We start from the raw sequence: 16,224 nt of genomic DNA, 5'->3' as shown, positions 1-16,224 counted from the left end.
TTGCTCGCTACTTCTTTGGACATTTTGATGATATTGGGACAAAGGAGGAATGTCTTTGTTGTTCGTGGGATAGTGACGGTGATACTGTGAGACTCTGGACTCAATAGTTTCTTTCAGACTTGAAACAATACGCTGTCTGGAAGAATCAAGCTTATTAGACCGAAATGTTTGCTGGATGGTACTACTTTTTAATCACCAAGTCTTGGAGAGCAATCGAGCTGGAATGGAAGAGAAGAAGGCAGTTGGACAGCACAGTAAGTTCCCAACTTCTCGACCCAAGCCATTGTATTTCATAGGATTCGGCGAGTTTTCATTTTCTGAAGCAGTGAAATTGCTCATAAATGTCGTTGAGCGGCAACGACAAAAGCGATATGGAATAGTAGTATCGTATGTGTGTTCACGACCCTCGGCCATGGACGCTTGCGCCAAAAGTGGATCCTGGGCAAGCTAGTGCGCGCGCTTGGGTAAATGGGGATTAGCGTAGAGGCTAAGCGTCTGGCAAAAATTGAGCTTGCGAACAATTTCTCGAACACCACTTCAACATGTCGCCGAAGTCGTACGTTTGTTTCCATCCAAATCGTCATGTCAACACTAATCAGAGGACTGCAGAACTGTTCCGACGCAGAGCGATATTACGCTTGTGCCTGAGAACCTTCTCAAGAAGAGAAAGTCTCAAGAGAAGGCTCGCGAGGAGCGCGCAATCGCAACTCGGGAAAAGCGAGGTACGAGCCATCTCCCATGCCATGGCAGATTCCAAGAGGCCGGTTACGATGATTATAACAACCACACTATCGGCTAGACTCCGGTCAATGTTGTCGAATTGTTAACCATCTTTCGGGAATGAGAAAATCGACCTCTTGGCGTCTCATGGCATGCTATCCTGTTGTGAAGCAATACTGACATGAGACAGACAAGAACAAGAAGAAGCGTGAGGTCATCTTCACCAGAGCGGAGAAGTATGTCAAGGAATACCGTGATGCCGAGAGGGAGCGCATAAGGCTGTCACGCGAAGCCAAGAAGAGCGAGAGTCTCTATGTGCCCGAAGAGCCCAAGCTTGCCTTTGTCGTGCGCATCAAGGGTATCAACAAGATTGACCCCAAGAAGCGCAAGACATTGCAGCTTCTGCGGCTGCTCCAGATCAACAATGGCGTCTTCATCAAGCTTACCAAGGCTACCATGGAGATGTTGAAGATTGTCGAGCCCTTTGTTGCCTATGGTTACCCGAACCAAAAGTCGGTCCGTGAGCTCATCTACAGTAAGAGTGACCGCAGCCTAGAGGGGTGTTGGCAGCAGTACTGACGTGATTTGCAGAGCGTGGTTATGGCAAGGTTGACAAGCAACGGATTCCCTTGACTGACAACGAGATCATCGAGGAGAACCTGGGCAAGTACGGCATGATCTGTATGGAAGATCTGATCCACGAGATCTGCACTGTTGGCCCCAACTTCAAGGCGGCGTCCAACTTCCTGTGGCCATTCAAGCTCAACAGCCCAACGGGCGGCTTCCGCAAGAGGAAGTTTAAGCACTACATTGAGGGCGGTGACCTGGGCAACCGGGAAGAGAAGATCAACGAGCTGATCAGGCAGATGAACTAGTGCAGTGATTTGTGTTTTTGTCTTTGTTCAAGGGTTGGCGCGCAAAAAGCTGGTCGGATATACCACGGGATGGAGCATTTACATTGGCGTTTGGGGACACTTTGACGGAAGTCGAGGGCACGGTCCCTCTGACGAGTCTACGTACTTGAGTACTTAGTAGTCGGGTGCAAGGCACCAGCATATTGAATGCATATGACGAGGCAATGTTAATCTTGTGCAATGTGTTGGCTCAGGGGTGTTTTTTTTGTGCAACAATGGACGTGGTGAATGGGGCTTGACGATAGAGTTTATGGAAGTGGTAGATGGACTTGTGGTTGGTGGTGGCTTTTTGTCTGGTCGCCCTCTGGCTGATGGCAGCACAGAGGCCAGAGCTAGGAGGCGCTGCGTGTGTGCCTGTGTCTGTGCCGCGAAGGCCGAACGCCGACGAGGTGCAGCAGACGGGCGCGAAGGTTTGAGTGGGCATTTTTTTTTTCTCTTTGAAATGCGATGCAGCGATGCAGGCGTGTCGAGCAGGGCAAGGCAGCCGTCGCTGAAACACGGGCGCTCGGAGACGTGGTGTTGGCGGGGGGTCCCACTAGGAGCGGCCAGGTGTCGCTCGTGATGTTTGGGTGCAGCAGCAAGACAAGGAAGGGCAGGCAGGCAGGCAGGCAGGCTTCCGTCTTCCGTCTTTCACGTGCCGGGGCGCGGGGCTAGTCCCAAAGGGGCCAGTAGCAGAGTGACAGGCTGGCTAGCCAATCGACTAAGGGCTGCCGCATGTTCCATGAGATTTTTTCCTTCTAGCTGCCCGCCCACCCTCACCGCACCCGGCGGCAGGCGGGCGTCAAATTGAAGGCAATCTCGTCGACATGGCTCCAAACAAGATGCAAATTGACGCCACGTCAGGCGGCGGCAATCATGGCCCACGGGGTCCGGGTGGCCGCGCTGTGTGACCCAGGCGAATCGTGTGGTGCCTGAAGCCATACATTGCCGTGCCATGGGCGAGCAGCAAAGCGTCACCAAGGCGATGGAGCGGCCAGCAGCCAATGGGCCAGCGGCACAGGGGCTGGCGGTCGGAGGTGCTGGGTGGAGCAGGTGGCCGGCCTCGAACACACTCACATGCATCCCAAGACGACAGGGTGGGCTCTTGCTTATGCAATTCCACCGAGCCCAGAACGACGTGCCGAGCGCTTGGGGGTGGTGGGTGGGCTGCGAGCCCCGAGTGACGATTGCAATTGCACACGCTGTGGGTGGTGTAGGTAGTATACTTACTTAGTGTAGGTAGGTAGGGTTGATGACGCCTACCCACCGCCCGCATCCATGCCCTTGCCATCTGCATCCCAGCCCGCTTTCGCCGCCGACGTTGTCACCGCCACCGTGGTGTTCGGGCTTGGGGATCGATGTGCAAAGGTCACGCTGATCGCACCACAGGCTCCGCATCGCCCGACTTACTCGTCTCCTGCTAACTGCTGCCTTTGCACTGCATACCTGCACCATGTAAGTAATAGCGATGATAGCAGTAGTAGAGCAGCAGTCATAGGCCATGGCCCCCGCTCGCCGACACCTAAACGTCTGACGCTTCCGTGGGCCACCTGTCGTGGGAGGCAGCAACTCAACGGCCGCGGCGGCACAATTTTTTTTTTCACGCATGGCGAACGGGCCCGAGGTGACGGTGGTGGATATCGCCATCAGGCTGCGATTCGTGGGCTGTACGTCTTGATGCCCACCACCACCACCACTACTACCACCACCACCAAAGCAAACAAGAGAAGCGCCAGGACACACAGACTTCTGACTGCATGCCGCAACCACGGCCTTCGCCTCGTGTCTGTTGCTACTATTACTCCTGCTGATGCAGCCGCCAATCTGGCCCCCCCTTACTGTGTCATTTTGGATAGATATTAAACAACAAGGCACTCGAGCACAGTCACCATGCCACGCGCTCGTCTGGCGGCGGCTGTTCGCTGCTTGGATTGCTGGCCCTCTCCTCAGGCCTCTCCAGGCGCAGCGGCCCAGTCAGCCCGCTACTGCAGGCGTGCCGAAAAGAGGGCGGGAGGCCGGATTGCACGAGCAGAGGCGGGCGATACGTGGCTCGCTGTGGTCGCAGGCGCAGACGGCGGTCCCTGGCGGCGTTCATTGGCTTGGGGCGTCTTGGAGGTGCATTCGCTCGCTCCAATGCGTGCACAACCACTGCAGCACTCCTGCGTCAGGAGTCATGACCGGTAGTCACCGCAACCCGTGGGCGGAGGGGGAGACATGATGACCCACTAAACCCCAAGTGGCAGAGTTTTCATAGCACATGAGTGGGCACACACACATGTAATGAACCGTTGTTGCAGGCGCACCCTTCGGATGGAGACGGGCGTCCTACTACGTACAAGGTCCCTTCGCGGTTGCTAGGCCTCGCTAACTGCCTCGACGACACACCACCCACTCATCACCGCTTTCTGCCCTGCCCTGCCCTGCCCCGTTCCATCTCCCTCCCCTCCCACCCCCCATCTCCCCCTCCCTTCTCTCCCTCGTCCTCGTCCTCACCCTCACCCTCGTCCTCACCCTCCTCGACCACCCCCTCCCATCTCCTCACGTCTCGTCGTCGCAGGCGTTGCTCGTTGCAACACACAGTGACCCCAGCCAAGCGGACGTGCGCATCAAATCTCGGCTGTCACGGCACCCCCAAGCCGCTCAGCAACTTGACCCGACGCTTGCTCTGTCTCCAGGCCTAGCCCAACTGCAAACCATCACTGTACTGCCACTCTTGGCTCGACTCGTCTGTCTGGCCTAGAGAAGACAAATCCCGGCTGCAGTCTCTCCGACACCAAGCGCCTCGCCGCCTGCCTCTTCCTCTCTCTCTCTCTCACACACACACACCCGGTGTGCAATCTTCGCCTCTGGTTTTGGCTTGCGCTGCGTAATTGGGCCCGGCTCGGTTTCAATATCTGCTTCCCTCCGAGCCATCCACCACAACATCCCCGACCCCAGCAGCGTCGTCCTGCCCTCCCCGACCACGCATCGCCGGATCTATTGACTTAGCCCCGGCTTGCTCTTGATCAACTGCCAGTTGCTCGCTACCTGTCGACGCACACTCGGCCGCTTTCATCTCATCTTACCCTTTTCCGCTCGACGCCTGCACGCACCCACACACGCACGTACGCACGTACGCGCCGCGCAACAAGCAGTGCCAAACATCCTCAACACACAACAACAAACACTTCTCGCAGGCGACAAATTTTTCCTTGAATGAGCACATCTTGCTAGAGGGTCCGTAGGCTACTCTAGAGGCGGCGCGAACGAGAAGACTGTACGTCAGAGCCAACAAATCTTTCCACACCCCCATACGACACGCCACGCCTCCTCACTTGTCGCTGCTACAAGTCCTTCACTAACACAGTGCCAGGAGCCTTGCCAGTCTTCTCTCTGCGACGGTCCGACACCATCATGCCTTCCTTCTACCCCCGGCATAACATGCCACGGCTCTCTCCGCCAGAGTTCGTGCCCAGCTATCACTCTGCATGCGGTGCATCATACCCACCGCAACAGCCTGCTTATGCTGGTCCTACGATCCGCCAACAAGATGATGGTTACGACTTCGCAGACCGCTACGGCCAACTGGCCATCGCCATGCCACCCATGTACCCGCAGGCTGGCACCTACCTGAGCACTGCGCCCCCCAGCCTCCCTTCCACCAACTCGTTCTACGATCCCATGGGCGCCACTCTTCCCCCGATGCGCATGCAGTCTGGAAACTCGATGGCGGATGCAGCAATGCAGCAACAGCAACAGCAACGGCTGCACGAGTACAACCAGCGCGTAGGCCAGCAGGCCAAGGAAGAGAAGCCCGTTGGTGGAGTCTCAGCTAAGTTGGACTACGACATGGAGGTCATGACCGATTTCGTATGCGACACAGCCCTGCGCCTCATTACCCCCGGTCGAATGATGCCTTCCACCTTCCGAAAATGGGTGCACCAGGTCCTTTGTGCCACGAGGCTTCCCTCGGCAACCATCCTGCTCAGTATATTCTATCTGTCCAACAGGATGCCGATGCTGGCTCACGAGCCAAAGACGGATACCCATTTGTTCCGCCTGCTTACCATTGCGCTGGTGCTTGGTAGCAAGTTCTTGGATGACAACACCTTCATCAACCGTTCTTGGTCAGAGGTCAGCGGTATCCAGGTTCATGAGCTGAACGAGCTCGAGTTGGAGTGGCTCCTTGCTATCAAGTTCAAGCTTCATCGCGACCCCGCCGAGCAACAGGGCTGGACCTCTTGGTCAGAACACTGGAAGGAGTACCAAAAGACCGCTGCTGCCCGCGCAGATCGTACTAGCAAGCTTAGTCCCATTGACACTACGATGCACCGACGCTCATTCAACTCCAACAAGCCGCTTCCTCCTCTGCCGATGCAGCAGGCTTACACTCCATCGTATGACTATGCGCCCAAGTCTGCACAATACAACCCTCCATCTTATTCCCAGTACGATCCATGGAGGTCCGCAAGCGAACACTCCCCTGCGTCTGCACCTACCACGGGTCCCACCACTCCCGAGTATTATGGCGCGACGGGCACTTGGGCTCCCGTTGAGGGATATTCGCGTCGCACCATGTTCGGCTTCCCACCCTTGTCTCAGCCCGCCCCCGTACAGGCGTCCCAGCAGTCATCCAACTATGGCCCACCAGCTTACTCACAGTACACGCCTTCTGCATGGAACCATCATGGCCTGAGTTGTGGATGTGCGTACTGTGTCCAAAGACATCCCCCATACTTCATGGCTCCCGGCTATGGCCCCCAGGCTGTCGCTGTCTAAAGCTGGCCTCGATTCGCTGGATGTCATTGCGACGCAGTCTTGTTGACTTTCCATGGATACACATTCGTCGTCCCATTTCAGCGCTTCCTTTGTTCAAAAAGTTTCTGCTCATTTACACAAAGTACCCCGGCTTACCGAAGCCATCACCCGGATCATCCAGTCCCGGCCACTGGATACGTTTGGTCGCTTCGATTCCCTCAAGCCTAGACTACCGGACCCTCCTACGGCGCAACCGCCCTATTCCCTAAGCTATTTGCACACATATTGGCGCCACTCCGGATCTTACGAAAACGCATCAGGCTTGCAATCATTTTGCACGATAGATTTCCCAATTGTCGTCCCCCCTTTTTTTTCTTCTCTTTCTCCTTTCGCTCTTTGTTATCATGGGTATTACGTTTTAGACTTTGGTTTGTCCATGGTCTGATAGGAGCATGTCAGCGAAATTGTGGGTTCTCGGCGTTAATGTTTTACCACCTGGGGTGCCACCTTGCACTTTTACGATTGTTCCTTTCCTCAGCGCTTCCTCTAAGAATATGCACGGGAGGGCTCCTTTATCCATTGGTTCATGGTTGTTTCTTCTTTGGGGCAGGCTGGCGCTTTCAGGGCGTCAAGTCACTCCTCGCACTCCATACATTGGTGGCTACCAACGGATCTGCCATTGCTGGAGGGCTGCTTATCACGTTCACGAATGTTTTTTTCTTTCCTTCTTCAATTGTGGCCTTCCGCTGTAGTCGGGTTGTAATTAATGGCACAAGATGGGCGATAAGGAATTCGCTTTTTTCTATTCGGGCGGTGGGAACAAAATACCTCTCGCTTTTCTACAGGCTTTTCCCAGCCTGTGCATCATTTCGGGCAAACGGAGGAAGTATTATTTTGGGCTTTTTCTTTGCTTTTTTTCTTTCTTTCTTTAGTGTACTACTGTTATACATTGAAAGATCCTGATATCCCGGGACACACCAGAATGCGAAAAAAAAATCCTAGAAAAGCGACGAAGTCGCATAAGGAAAACATGACTCTTCTCAAGTTCCAAATGTGGGTAGTGATGGAGTGTTTTTTCTTTGCTGTGTATGATTAGGTCGTTTGGGGAGGTGTGAGGGCATGAGTTGGGCTTCATAGGCCTTTGTTGGTTGGCAAAGCAGGGTATTAGAAGACAGTGACTTCTTCTCGTAAGCAGAAAACTAGTTTAGTATATGCGATTCAATCTGAATTGTTTTCATTTCGGCATATTATTTGCATAACGTGCGTTCCTGGCTGTACATAGATACTTCGTAATAGTATGATAGTGGAGCGTAGGAAAGAATAGGATGGATGCTACAACGGTCTGTGCTGGTGTGATAGCCGCTTTGCTCACATGCGAGACATACCGATCTTGAATTGATTGTGTATGCATCCTAACATCATAGCTGACCTCAGCCCCGCCTAAAGAGGGTAGTATCTGAAGGATAAGTATTAATTGAAGGTGCATGTCTCTCTTTTCATGCTGACAGGCCTGTATGAGCGGGCGAACTACTCCCCGAAATCCCCCGCGGGCAGGCAGCAGCATGCGATGCACGAGGCTGACCAACACACGAACCCTGACCAATCAGTCCCTCGATTCAAGCTGAAAACAGTGAACAACAGATCGCGCAACCCCATGCCAAAATTTGTCCGAACACGGATTCCCTGCTGAATGGCGAGAAAAGACGGCGAGTGGATTAGGTGGGCCTGTAGCAATGTGCTGCGCAACGCTAGCCAGATACATGGCTCGGTTATCTCACTACGTCAACCATGTTAACTCCGTTATGCCGCGTTTCTTGCCCGCTTGAGACTCATCTGCAGTCTTACCGCCAACTCTGGACGACCAGAGACCGCGTGGTCTAATCTTCTTCGTCCGCCTGTAAGAAGACGCGCGTGTCTGAGCCTTTGTGTGTGTGCACAGCCAGCCACAGCCGCAGCAATTAGTGAGACCGAGCCTAACGCTTTACAAGTACACATACATATATATGCAATGTCTTCCCTGGTTTCGATATTTTCTCGTCGCTTGAGACTACAGGTAAATGAAGCGCGACTTACACAGTACCGACGCAAAGCTCGGAGCTACCAGTGTTTCTTGCAAACACCACAGTTTAGTACGACAATCAAGATGAGCTCGATCGGAGGCGCAACTATTGGTGCCGGGCTGTATGCTGCAGTGAGCAATCCAGCGCAGATTGGTGCCACACCCGAGGACGCAGCGGATAAGAGACATCATTTGAAGAACGGCAAGGGCTTTACCAATCCATGGGACAGCTATGTCGATGCTACTCCATGGCAATTGCTCACGGGCCTGGGTTGGTAAGACCCATGTTTCTTTACAAACAAATATCTATGCAGAAATCATAATCTGACATACCCATCCAGGCGCAAAATCACTGGTCAAGTAAATATCCCGGACACCACGCCACCCACTGTCCCCGTTCACACTGCGTCTTTCCTCCCCACTCGCGAAACTCCCAAATTACGTGCAACATGGCTCGGCCATGCATGCTATTACATCGAGTTTCCTAGTGGGTTCCGCGTACTTTTTGATCCCGTCTTCGAAGACTGCTGCGCGCCCGTCACCATCAAGAGTCTAAAGCGGTTCACGCCTCCTCCTTGCGAGATAGAAGATCTACCGGTTGTAGACGCCGTAGTCATCAGTCACAATCACTACGATCACCTGAGTTACCCGACCATCCAGCGGCTGCACAGAAAGTTCCCTGAGGCACATTATTTTGCGCCCTTAGGCAACAAGGACTGGTTTCTTAAAAGCGGTGTGACCAAAGTGACCGAGTTGGACTGGTGGGAGAGCAGAGACGTGCAATTACAAGAAAAAAACGACGCCGCATCTATTGTTCCGAGTGGCAATGCAGAGGCGGACAAGAAGGTGGGTGGGAGTGGTGCCATCACCGCGACCATTGGGGCACTGCCTTGTCAGCATGTCAGTGCCAGAGGCCCCTTTGACAAGTGCAAGACCCTCTGGGCTAGCTGGAGCGTCGAATCTGGTGGCTCAAAAGTATATTTTGCTGGGTATGTCTACGAACGATGTTCTCACCTCCCACACCTTTTATGATTTTTTTCTCTCTCCGTTCAAACAATCCAATTTACTGACGAGCAAATGTTTTCTCTTCTAGCGACACTGGCTACCGAACCGTCCCCAAAGGCATCCCTGCAACAGAAGACGACTACTCGGCCGCATACTCGCATCTCCCTACGTGCCCGGCCTTTGCGCAAATCGGCAAACACAGAGGCCCCTTTGATCTTGGCCTCATTCCCATTGGCGCATACGAGCCCCGCTGGGCCTTTAGCAACGTCCATGCAAACCCTAAAGACGCAGTCAACATCTTCGTGGACACTCGCTGTGTAAGGGCACTCGGCATGCACTGGGGAACTTGGGTTTTGACAGAGGAAGAGGTCATGGCGCCGCCAAAAGAGCTCAAGGAAGCATGTGCATGGAAGGGTATCGAGCATGGTAGAGGCGGCTTTGGCGTTTGCGATATCGGAGAGTCATGCGAGTTTGAAAGTGGAGCAAGTCCGGAGGAGAAGAAATAAAATGTTTCCGTGGGGAATCTATGTATGTGGCTGGGTATGTGTGTGGATTGCGGAAATGACGGTTGTTCAACTTTTGTTTTTCTGATACCCGGGGGATTCAGTTGTTGCGTTTTTTTTTGTTTTGGGCTGTTGAGTAAATGAGGATGTATATACATGGAATTTAGCTCTATTGCATTGTTTGATGCTCACAACTATTGTTTTCGACAGCTGATGTGTACGCAGTTGTACCAAATCCCCGCCATGTGGTTTTTGATGCTCTAAAATGTATACAATCGTGGGAGTTTGGTGGGAAAAAACTTGAGGTTTCCCACCAAGTCCTTGTTGACGAGTTGCATCCATTGTTGTCTTTAACATGCGAAGTTGCGTGGAATTAATATTAGGTCAGGGAAGTGATTTAATAGAAAAACATTACCTTCATCTGTACATTTATTTTCAAGATGAATAGTATTATAGCCAAACAGATGGATAAATAGGTAGAGTTGTAGTCATGTCAGCTGAATAGACGAGACTACTAGAGAAGATAGACTTTAGTCATTCTCCTATGCATTACTGTATGTTACAACAACACACAGCACGCTCTTCCAAGACGCGCCCGCCACAAAAGCGACAGCACGTACCCTCGGCAATGCTTCTCGAGCATCTGAACCCCTGGTACCGCCCACCGTCCGAATTCGACCCAGCATCCCTAGCCGCCCTCTCATTCCAAGCGCCCGTCAAGCTCCTACTCCACCACACCTACCAGTTCCTCAGCCAGCTGCACTCGACGCCCAAGCCCCGCCAGGACCTCCCCATACGCGTCGTGTGCATATCAGACACGCACAGCCAGATCCCCGACCATGTCCCCGATGGCGACGTGCTCATCCACGCTGGCGACATGACCAACGACGGCAGCGTGGCCGAGATACAAAAGCAGATTGACTGGCTGAGCGCGCTGCCGCACCGGGAAATCGTAGTCATTGCCGGGAACCACGACACGTTTCTCGATCCGAGGGTGCGGGCTTCGTTGCCGGAAGCGCAGCGTCGAGGCGCGTTGAATTGGAAGAGAGTGCATTACTTGCAGCATCGACGCGTCAGTCTCACAATCAAGGTCCAGCCACGTGTGCATGGCGACGACGATGCTGTTGCTGGTATCAGTGTGAACACGCCGTTGCTGGCTGCGGAGCAGTGCCAGAGACGCATACGTATATATGGCGCGCCGCAGATACCCGCCTGTGGGCCGATGAATGTTCACGCGTTCCAGTACGAGCGGGGTCAAGATGCGTGGTCCGAGACTGTGCCTGAGGACATAGATATTCTGGTCACGCATACACCACCGAAGTTCTACCGCGACCTTTCGTTGCCAGTGGGCCTGGGCTGCGAGCACCTGCTGGCCGAGGTTCGGCGTGTGAAGCCTGCTCTACATGTCTTTGGTCACGTACACTGGGGGGCTGGACAGACGGTCGTCTGGTGGGACAAGGCACACGATGCCTATGTGCAAGGGCTATCAATCCAGTCCAAATGGACTCGTGGGCTGTTGAACCCAATCCTATGGTGGAATGTCGTAAGGGTCATATACCGCGGCATAAGGGAACTACTATGGGATCGTGTATGGGGAGGCCAAAGCCCCAATACTATCATGGTCAACGCAGCCCAGATGCATGGAAACACAGGGCGTCTGGCCAACTCCATCCAAGTCGTCGACATCTAATGTTGCCCATCACGGTATACCAGTACAAAGTCGTAATCGTAATGTATAAATGAACACCTTTTTTTTGATCAACACAGCAATAGCACTTCATTGTCGGGAAGCCTTTTCAAACTAAAAAGGATTCTGTTGATTTAGCTCGACTATCTCTCGCACGAGAAGCCAAGTTCAACATGGAGACCAGGCAGTTTCGCCGTTCCCCGCGACTTTATTGTGGTCATGAAACCATAAATCGTGCAAACCATGCCATGCCATATTCCACCACTGAGAGCCACTTGCGCGCATACGCTCAGAGACGACGACCACGGCGACCACCCTTTCTCCTGGTCGAGTCGGATGGGGTAGGGGTGACGTCCTCGATACGTCCAATGCGCATGCCAGCACGGGCAAGAGCGCGGAGAGCGGACTGGGCACCGGGGCCGGGGGTCTTGGTGCCGTTACCACCAGTAGCTCGGATCTTGACGTGGAGAGCGGTGATTCCGAGTTCTGCATATGTTTAGTCTGTGCAAAAAAGTAACCCCTCGAAATGGCCCGACTTACCCTTGCAGCGAGCGGCGACATCCTGGGCTGCCAACATGGCGGCGTAGGGAGAGCTCTCGTCACGGTCGGCCTTGACCTTCATGCCCTGTTGTACTGATCAGCGACTGTCGCATATAGCGATTGCGTTTTGGGCGCACTTACACCGGTGACACGGGAGATGGTTTCGCGGCCAGACAGATCGGTGATGTGGACGAAGGTGTCGTTGAACGAGGCGAAGATACGGGCAACACCGAAGACGAGCTCACCCTACAAGATGGTCAATTCATGCTGCTGCTGTTTGCAATTGTCTCGCCATGACGAACCTCGCGGACCTGGGGTCCGAGCTGGATGTTCTCCTGGGGAGCGCGGGCGACCTTCTGCTTGGGAGGCATGTTGGCGGTAATTACGATCTGGGCGTGACTGGCGGATTCGTGATGCTGTCGGCGACTGCAAAGACGAACTTTCTGGTGGGTGGAAATCGCTTGTGTGCGGAGGAACGTAACGCCGCTGTTAGCGCGCCAAGACGCCGACCTAACTTTTCTCTATCAGCCGTGAGACGCCTTCAGCTCTTGCCTCTACTTTTCGCCATGGGCTGAACACCAACACGCCCACCCACGCACAGGAGCGTGCGACACCACTGCAACCATGCAAGACGGCAAGAGTGTTGGCCTCATTGGCATGGGCGACATGGGCAAGATGTATGCTCGACGCCTAAGCAGCGCTGGATGGAAGTGAGTGCATTCGCGCGTGCCATAGTCCTCGCTCGACTGGTTTTGCAATTGGTAAGTCACAACCTCTTTCACTCCCCTCCCCCCCCTGTTATGATGACCGTGAGTGCATTTGGCTCGAGTACGGCGTCGTGTCCGCGCTGTTGCCGTCTTGGTTTTCAGCATCTGGCCACGGCGTCGTCCATGATGTGAATTCTCGCTACCTAACTTTATACAACTCTGAACTACACCAACTCCCATCCGCTTAGTTCATACTTGTCGCACGAACTTTGCTAACCAGTTGCTCACAGATTGCTGCCTTGATCAACTTTGCTAATTCGATGCCTCTCAAGGGTCCACGCTTGCGACCTCCCGGATAAGTTTGATTCATTAGTAGAAGAGTTTAAGGACTTTGTAGGATAGCACTTTTATATAAACTCAATGAATGAATTCATGCTGAGACTGTGCCAGCCTAAAGTGGAAATCATGCAAAACGGCCATCTTGTGTCTCGGTGCAGCGACTACATCATTTACAGCGTTGAGGCCAAGAATATCGATGCGGTCGTGAAGGCCTTTGGTCCTTGTATGCCGATGCTCCTGCTGCTGCTGACATTATCCAAAACTGACCTGTCTTGCGTATAGCTACCAAGGTTGGCGCCATAGTTGGCGGGCAAACCTCATGCAAGACCCCAGAAATGGATGCTTTTAACAAGCACCTTCCCAAGGATGTCAGCATCGTCTCCGTGCACTCCCTACATGGGCCTGGTATAGATCCGAAAGGCCAACCGTTGGTGTTGATCAAGTACCGCGCCTCGGATGATGAATTTGCTTTTGTGGAGAATATCATGTCCTGCCTTGGCTCCAAGCACGTCTACCTTAGTGCTGAGCAACACGATCGCATCACAGCGGATACGCAAGCAGTAACACACGCCGCTTTTTTGAGTATGGGTGGCGCATGGTATGCCAACAACCAGTACCCGTGGGACAGCTCCCGTTACGTTGGTGGTATCGAAAATGTCAAGATGAACATCACTCTCCGCATCTATTCCAACAAATGGCACGTCTATGCTGGACTGGCAATTCTCAATCCAGATGCCAAGAGGCAGATCAAGCAGTATGCTGAATCAGTCACTGAACTGTTCAAGCTTATGCTCGCTGGGCAGCGGGATGAACTACGCGAACGTGTGCATGCTGCGCGTAAAGCTGTATTTGGCGACAATGCAAGTGGCAAGAAGCTATTGCTCCGAGATGACCTGCTTGACAAGTTTGCCCTAGGCACAATTCCAGAGAAGAAGCTGAAAAATAACCACCTAAGCTTGCTCGCCATGGTAGACTGTTGGTGGAAGCTGGGCATAGTGCCCTATGACCACATGATTTGCTCCACGCCGGTAAGAACCAACCATTTTTTTGAAACTCGACAAAACATACATGAACTTTCCTTGGTTCACTGACCACTGCATTTTTAGCCCTCGCGCATGTGGCTCGGAATCACCGAGTATCTCTTCTGCAACCCTGCTCTACTCGAAGAAGCCATTGACACGGCCGTTGATGACAACACGTTCCGCGCCGATGACCTCGAATTTACTTTCGCAGCCAGAGATTGGAGCTCGCGTGTTATCCTAGGCAACTTTGATGGCTACAGGGATAAGTTTGAACAGATTCAAAAATACTTTGAGCCCAGGTTTCCCGAGGCAACTAAGCTCGGCAATGAGATGATTAGGGTTATCCTGCAGAAGACTCAAGATAGTTGAGCATGGTGGGGATGCGTATGTTAGGTATTCTGCAACTCACTTTGATGAATAATAGTGTCTTCGGAATGATATATGTTATTTCTTTCGTTACTGTAGTCATTCTGCTTTCACCCTTGTGCTCTTCGCCCCAAGTACCCCGCCAAGTCGCTCACGATAACAAAGTAGTTAGTAGATATAGTAGTGTAAAGACAATGACATATGGCTAAAGGCGTGACTTCTCTTAGTACTAGCATGAAGATATAGATACACTGGTTCTAAGCACTCCTTCCCGCCATCTCCCACGCCTTCTTGAAAGTTAGCTTTTCAATTACATCGCTGAACTCCTCACTTAAGAGAGGCCCCTCCTGATAGCAGAAATGTCCTTTCTCCATCCACTGAGCATACCCTGTAAGCCACCCCATCACAAACCGTTTCGCTTCTTCCCCACCCCCAAACGACTCGTAAAGAACCTCTATTCCCGGCATTTCACTCACTTCCCCCCTGCTTGTCTTTTCTGAACTATCATACACGACTTCAAATTTTACTCCCATGTGTTTCTCTGCCAATGCAACAACCTCGTTCCAAGTTCGATTATCCTCTGAAATGAAGTACCGTTTCTGCCATGTCCCTGGAGGTTTAGCCAGAAGATGCGACAGGTACTTGCCGGTTGAGGAAGTATGTGTAAACGATACTGGAACATTCCCAGAACCTGGTATCGCAGCGTATTTAGCGGATAGGGATACGACGATTGGTAGAACTGTCACGTGTGTGGGGAGCGGAACGTAATAGTCCATGAAAACGCCTGGGTGGATCACTGCAAACTCTAGTGATGTCTGGCCAAGTGCTTCAGTTATTCTCTTGTAACCGGCTACGTGTAAGGCTAAAACAGGGTTTTCAGCGTGTCTGATTACCGACGTAATTAGCTACTATGACGCGTATAAGAACTAGAGTTAAAGATATTGAACTTACTCGTCAGTAAAGGGCAAGCCGCTGAATAAGCTAGGTATGAGTCTCTTGGTTGTACTCGAACGCTCAGCGGCTTCAATAAGATTCAGCTCTTCTTGGGAACCCAAAGGACCATTGAAGATTGAGATCACTGCTGAAACTCTATTCTGTTCAAGTAAAGTCTTGAGCTGGTCGGCATCGGAGTAATTGTTCGCATTGAGAACGCGAATCTTGTTGTCCTCTTCGAATTTTGGATTCGCCTGTATAATGGAATCTAGGTGAGTATAGAATGGGGCTGGAGATTAGAAGGAAGAGGAAACAAACATACCTTTCGGCTCAGAACAAGGACTTCGTACCTTCCATCTGACCTCAGGGCGTCGATAATAGCATGGCCGAGACCGCCGGTTCCGCCGGCAACTGCAACTACGGTAGACATGCCGATCAATTCACTAACAAGGAGTTCGACGGTATAGAATGATGGGTATAGAACACAAAGAACGCCCGATGAAATGTGGTTGAGATTGAGAGATATGCCTATTTCCGATTTATCAGCACTGATGTGCTCTTATACTCCGTAGGTGTGGCATTGGTCCGTCAAAGTTCGACCGGCCATAAATCTAGCTCTTTCCCTATTTACTTGGCGTCAACACCAGGTTGCTTGAAATATCCTATCAACGGTGCCAGGCTTTCAGTCGACCGATGAAGTCGGAGATAAAGTC

General features: G+C 52.5%; 10 protein-coding genes across 10 annotated transcripts; 7 read left to right on the top strand and 3 right to left on the bottom strand.

The window, feature by feature from the left end:
• Window positions 1-542: 542 nt before the first annotated feature.
• Window positions 543-1,595, top strand: COCCADRAFT_39975 (uncharacterized protein; the record flags this gene model as incomplete). The annotated part of the gene is made up of 4 exons (XM_007717822.1): window positions 543-556; window positions 610-722; window positions 911-1,255; window positions 1,312-1,595. 4 exons carry the CDS (start codon window positions 543-545, stop codon window positions 1,593-1,595), a joined length of 756 nt encoding a protein of 251 aa, XP_007716012.1.
• Window positions 1,596-2,264: 669 nt separating this feature from the next.
• COCCADRAFT_29282 (uncharacterized protein) lies at window positions 2,265-3,460 on the bottom strand (the record flags this gene model as incomplete). The annotated part of the gene is made up of 5 exons (XM_007717812.1): window positions 2,265-2,653; window positions 2,691-2,815; window positions 2,881-2,960; window positions 3,024-3,399; window positions 3,453-3,460. The coding sequence occupies 5 exons, from the start codon at window positions 3,458-3,460 to the stop codon at window positions 2,265-2,267; spliced, it is 978 nt and encodes a 325-aa protein (XP_007716002.1).
• Window positions 3,461-4,442: 982 nt separating this feature from the next.
• COCCADRAFT_105881 (uncharacterized protein) lies at window positions 4,443-4,601 on the top strand (the record flags this gene model as incomplete). The annotated part of the gene is made up of 1 exon (XM_007717821.1): window positions 4,443-4,601. A coding segment is annotated over one exon (159 nt), but the record flags the coding sequence as incomplete, so codon positions are not given.
• Window positions 4,602-5,006: 405 nt separating this feature from the next.
• COCCADRAFT_105905 (uncharacterized protein) lies at window positions 5,007-6,371 on the top strand (the record flags this gene model as incomplete). Its single annotated transcript, XM_007717820.1, has 1 exon — window positions 5,007-6,371. The coding sequence occupies one exon, from the start codon at window positions 5,007-5,009 to the stop codon at window positions 6,369-6,371; it is 1,365 nt and encodes a 454-aa protein (XP_007716010.1).
• Window positions 6,372-6,802: 431 nt separating this feature from the next.
• COCCADRAFT_39973 (uncharacterized protein) lies at window positions 6,803-7,282 on the top strand (the record flags this gene model as incomplete). The annotated part of the gene is made up of 2 exons (XM_007717819.1): window positions 6,803-7,051; window positions 7,139-7,282. The coding sequence occupies 2 exons, from the start codon at window positions 6,803-6,805 to the stop codon at window positions 7,280-7,282; spliced, it is 393 nt and encodes a 130-aa protein (XP_007716009.1).
• Window positions 7,283-8,493: 1,211 nt separating this feature from the next.
• On the top strand, window positions 8,494-9,920 carry COCCADRAFT_8143 (uncharacterized protein; the record flags this gene model as incomplete). Its single annotated transcript, XM_007717808.1, has 3 exons — window positions 8,494-8,684; window positions 8,751-9,398; window positions 9,503-9,920. 3 exons carry the CDS (start codon window positions 8,494-8,496, stop codon window positions 9,918-9,920), a joined length of 1,257 nt encoding a protein of 418 aa, XP_007715998.1.
• A 625-nt stretch (window positions 9,921-10,545) lies between these two features.
• COCCADRAFT_39971 (uncharacterized protein) lies at window positions 10,546-11,607 on the top strand (the record flags this gene model as incomplete). The annotated part of the gene is made up of 1 exon (XM_007717818.1): window positions 10,546-11,607. The coding sequence occupies one exon, from the start codon at window positions 10,546-10,548 to the stop codon at window positions 11,605-11,607; it is 1,062 nt and encodes a 353-aa protein (XP_007716008.1).
• Window positions 11,608-11,893: 286 nt separating this feature from the next.
• On the bottom strand, window positions 11,894-12,515 carry COCCADRAFT_8141 (uncharacterized protein; the record flags this gene model as incomplete). The annotated part of the gene is made up of 4 exons (XM_007717807.1): window positions 11,894-12,090; window positions 12,145-12,229; window positions 12,286-12,390; window positions 12,447-12,515. The coding sequence occupies 4 exons, from the start codon at window positions 12,513-12,515 to the stop codon at window positions 11,894-11,896; spliced, it is 456 nt and encodes a 151-aa protein (XP_007715997.1).
• Window positions 12,516-12,768: 253 nt separating this feature from the next.
• On the top strand, window positions 12,769-14,581 carry COCCADRAFT_8140 (uncharacterized protein; the record flags this gene model as incomplete). Its single annotated transcript, XM_007717806.1, has 5 exons — window positions 12,769-12,854; window positions 13,184-13,244; window positions 13,302-13,413; window positions 13,473-14,218; window positions 14,297-14,581. 5 exons carry the CDS (start codon window positions 12,769-12,771, stop codon window positions 14,579-14,581), a joined length of 1,290 nt encoding a protein of 429 aa, XP_007715996.1.
• Window positions 14,582-14,835: 254 nt separating this feature from the next.
• On the bottom strand, window positions 14,836-15,941 carry COCCADRAFT_105869 (uncharacterized protein; the record flags this gene model as incomplete). The annotated part of the gene is made up of 3 exons (XM_007717817.1): window positions 14,836-15,463; window positions 15,530-15,779; window positions 15,830-15,941. The coding sequence occupies 3 exons, from the start codon at window positions 15,939-15,941 to the stop codon at window positions 14,836-14,838; spliced, it is 990 nt and encodes a 329-aa protein (XP_007716007.1).
• Between the last annotated feature and the right edge of the window lie 283 nt (window positions 15,942-16,224).

This window comes from Bipolaris zeicola (assembly GCF_000523435.1).
Source record: "Bipolaris zeicola 26-R-13 unplaced genomic scaffold scaffold_197, whole genome shotgun sequence".
Classification (NCBI taxonomy): domain Eukaryota; kingdom Fungi; phylum Ascomycota; class Dothideomycetes; order Pleosporales; family Pleosporaceae; genus Bipolaris; species Bipolaris zeicola.
Note: the sequence above shows the minus strand (reverse complement) of the source record. Positions and strands in the feature narration are given on the sequence as shown.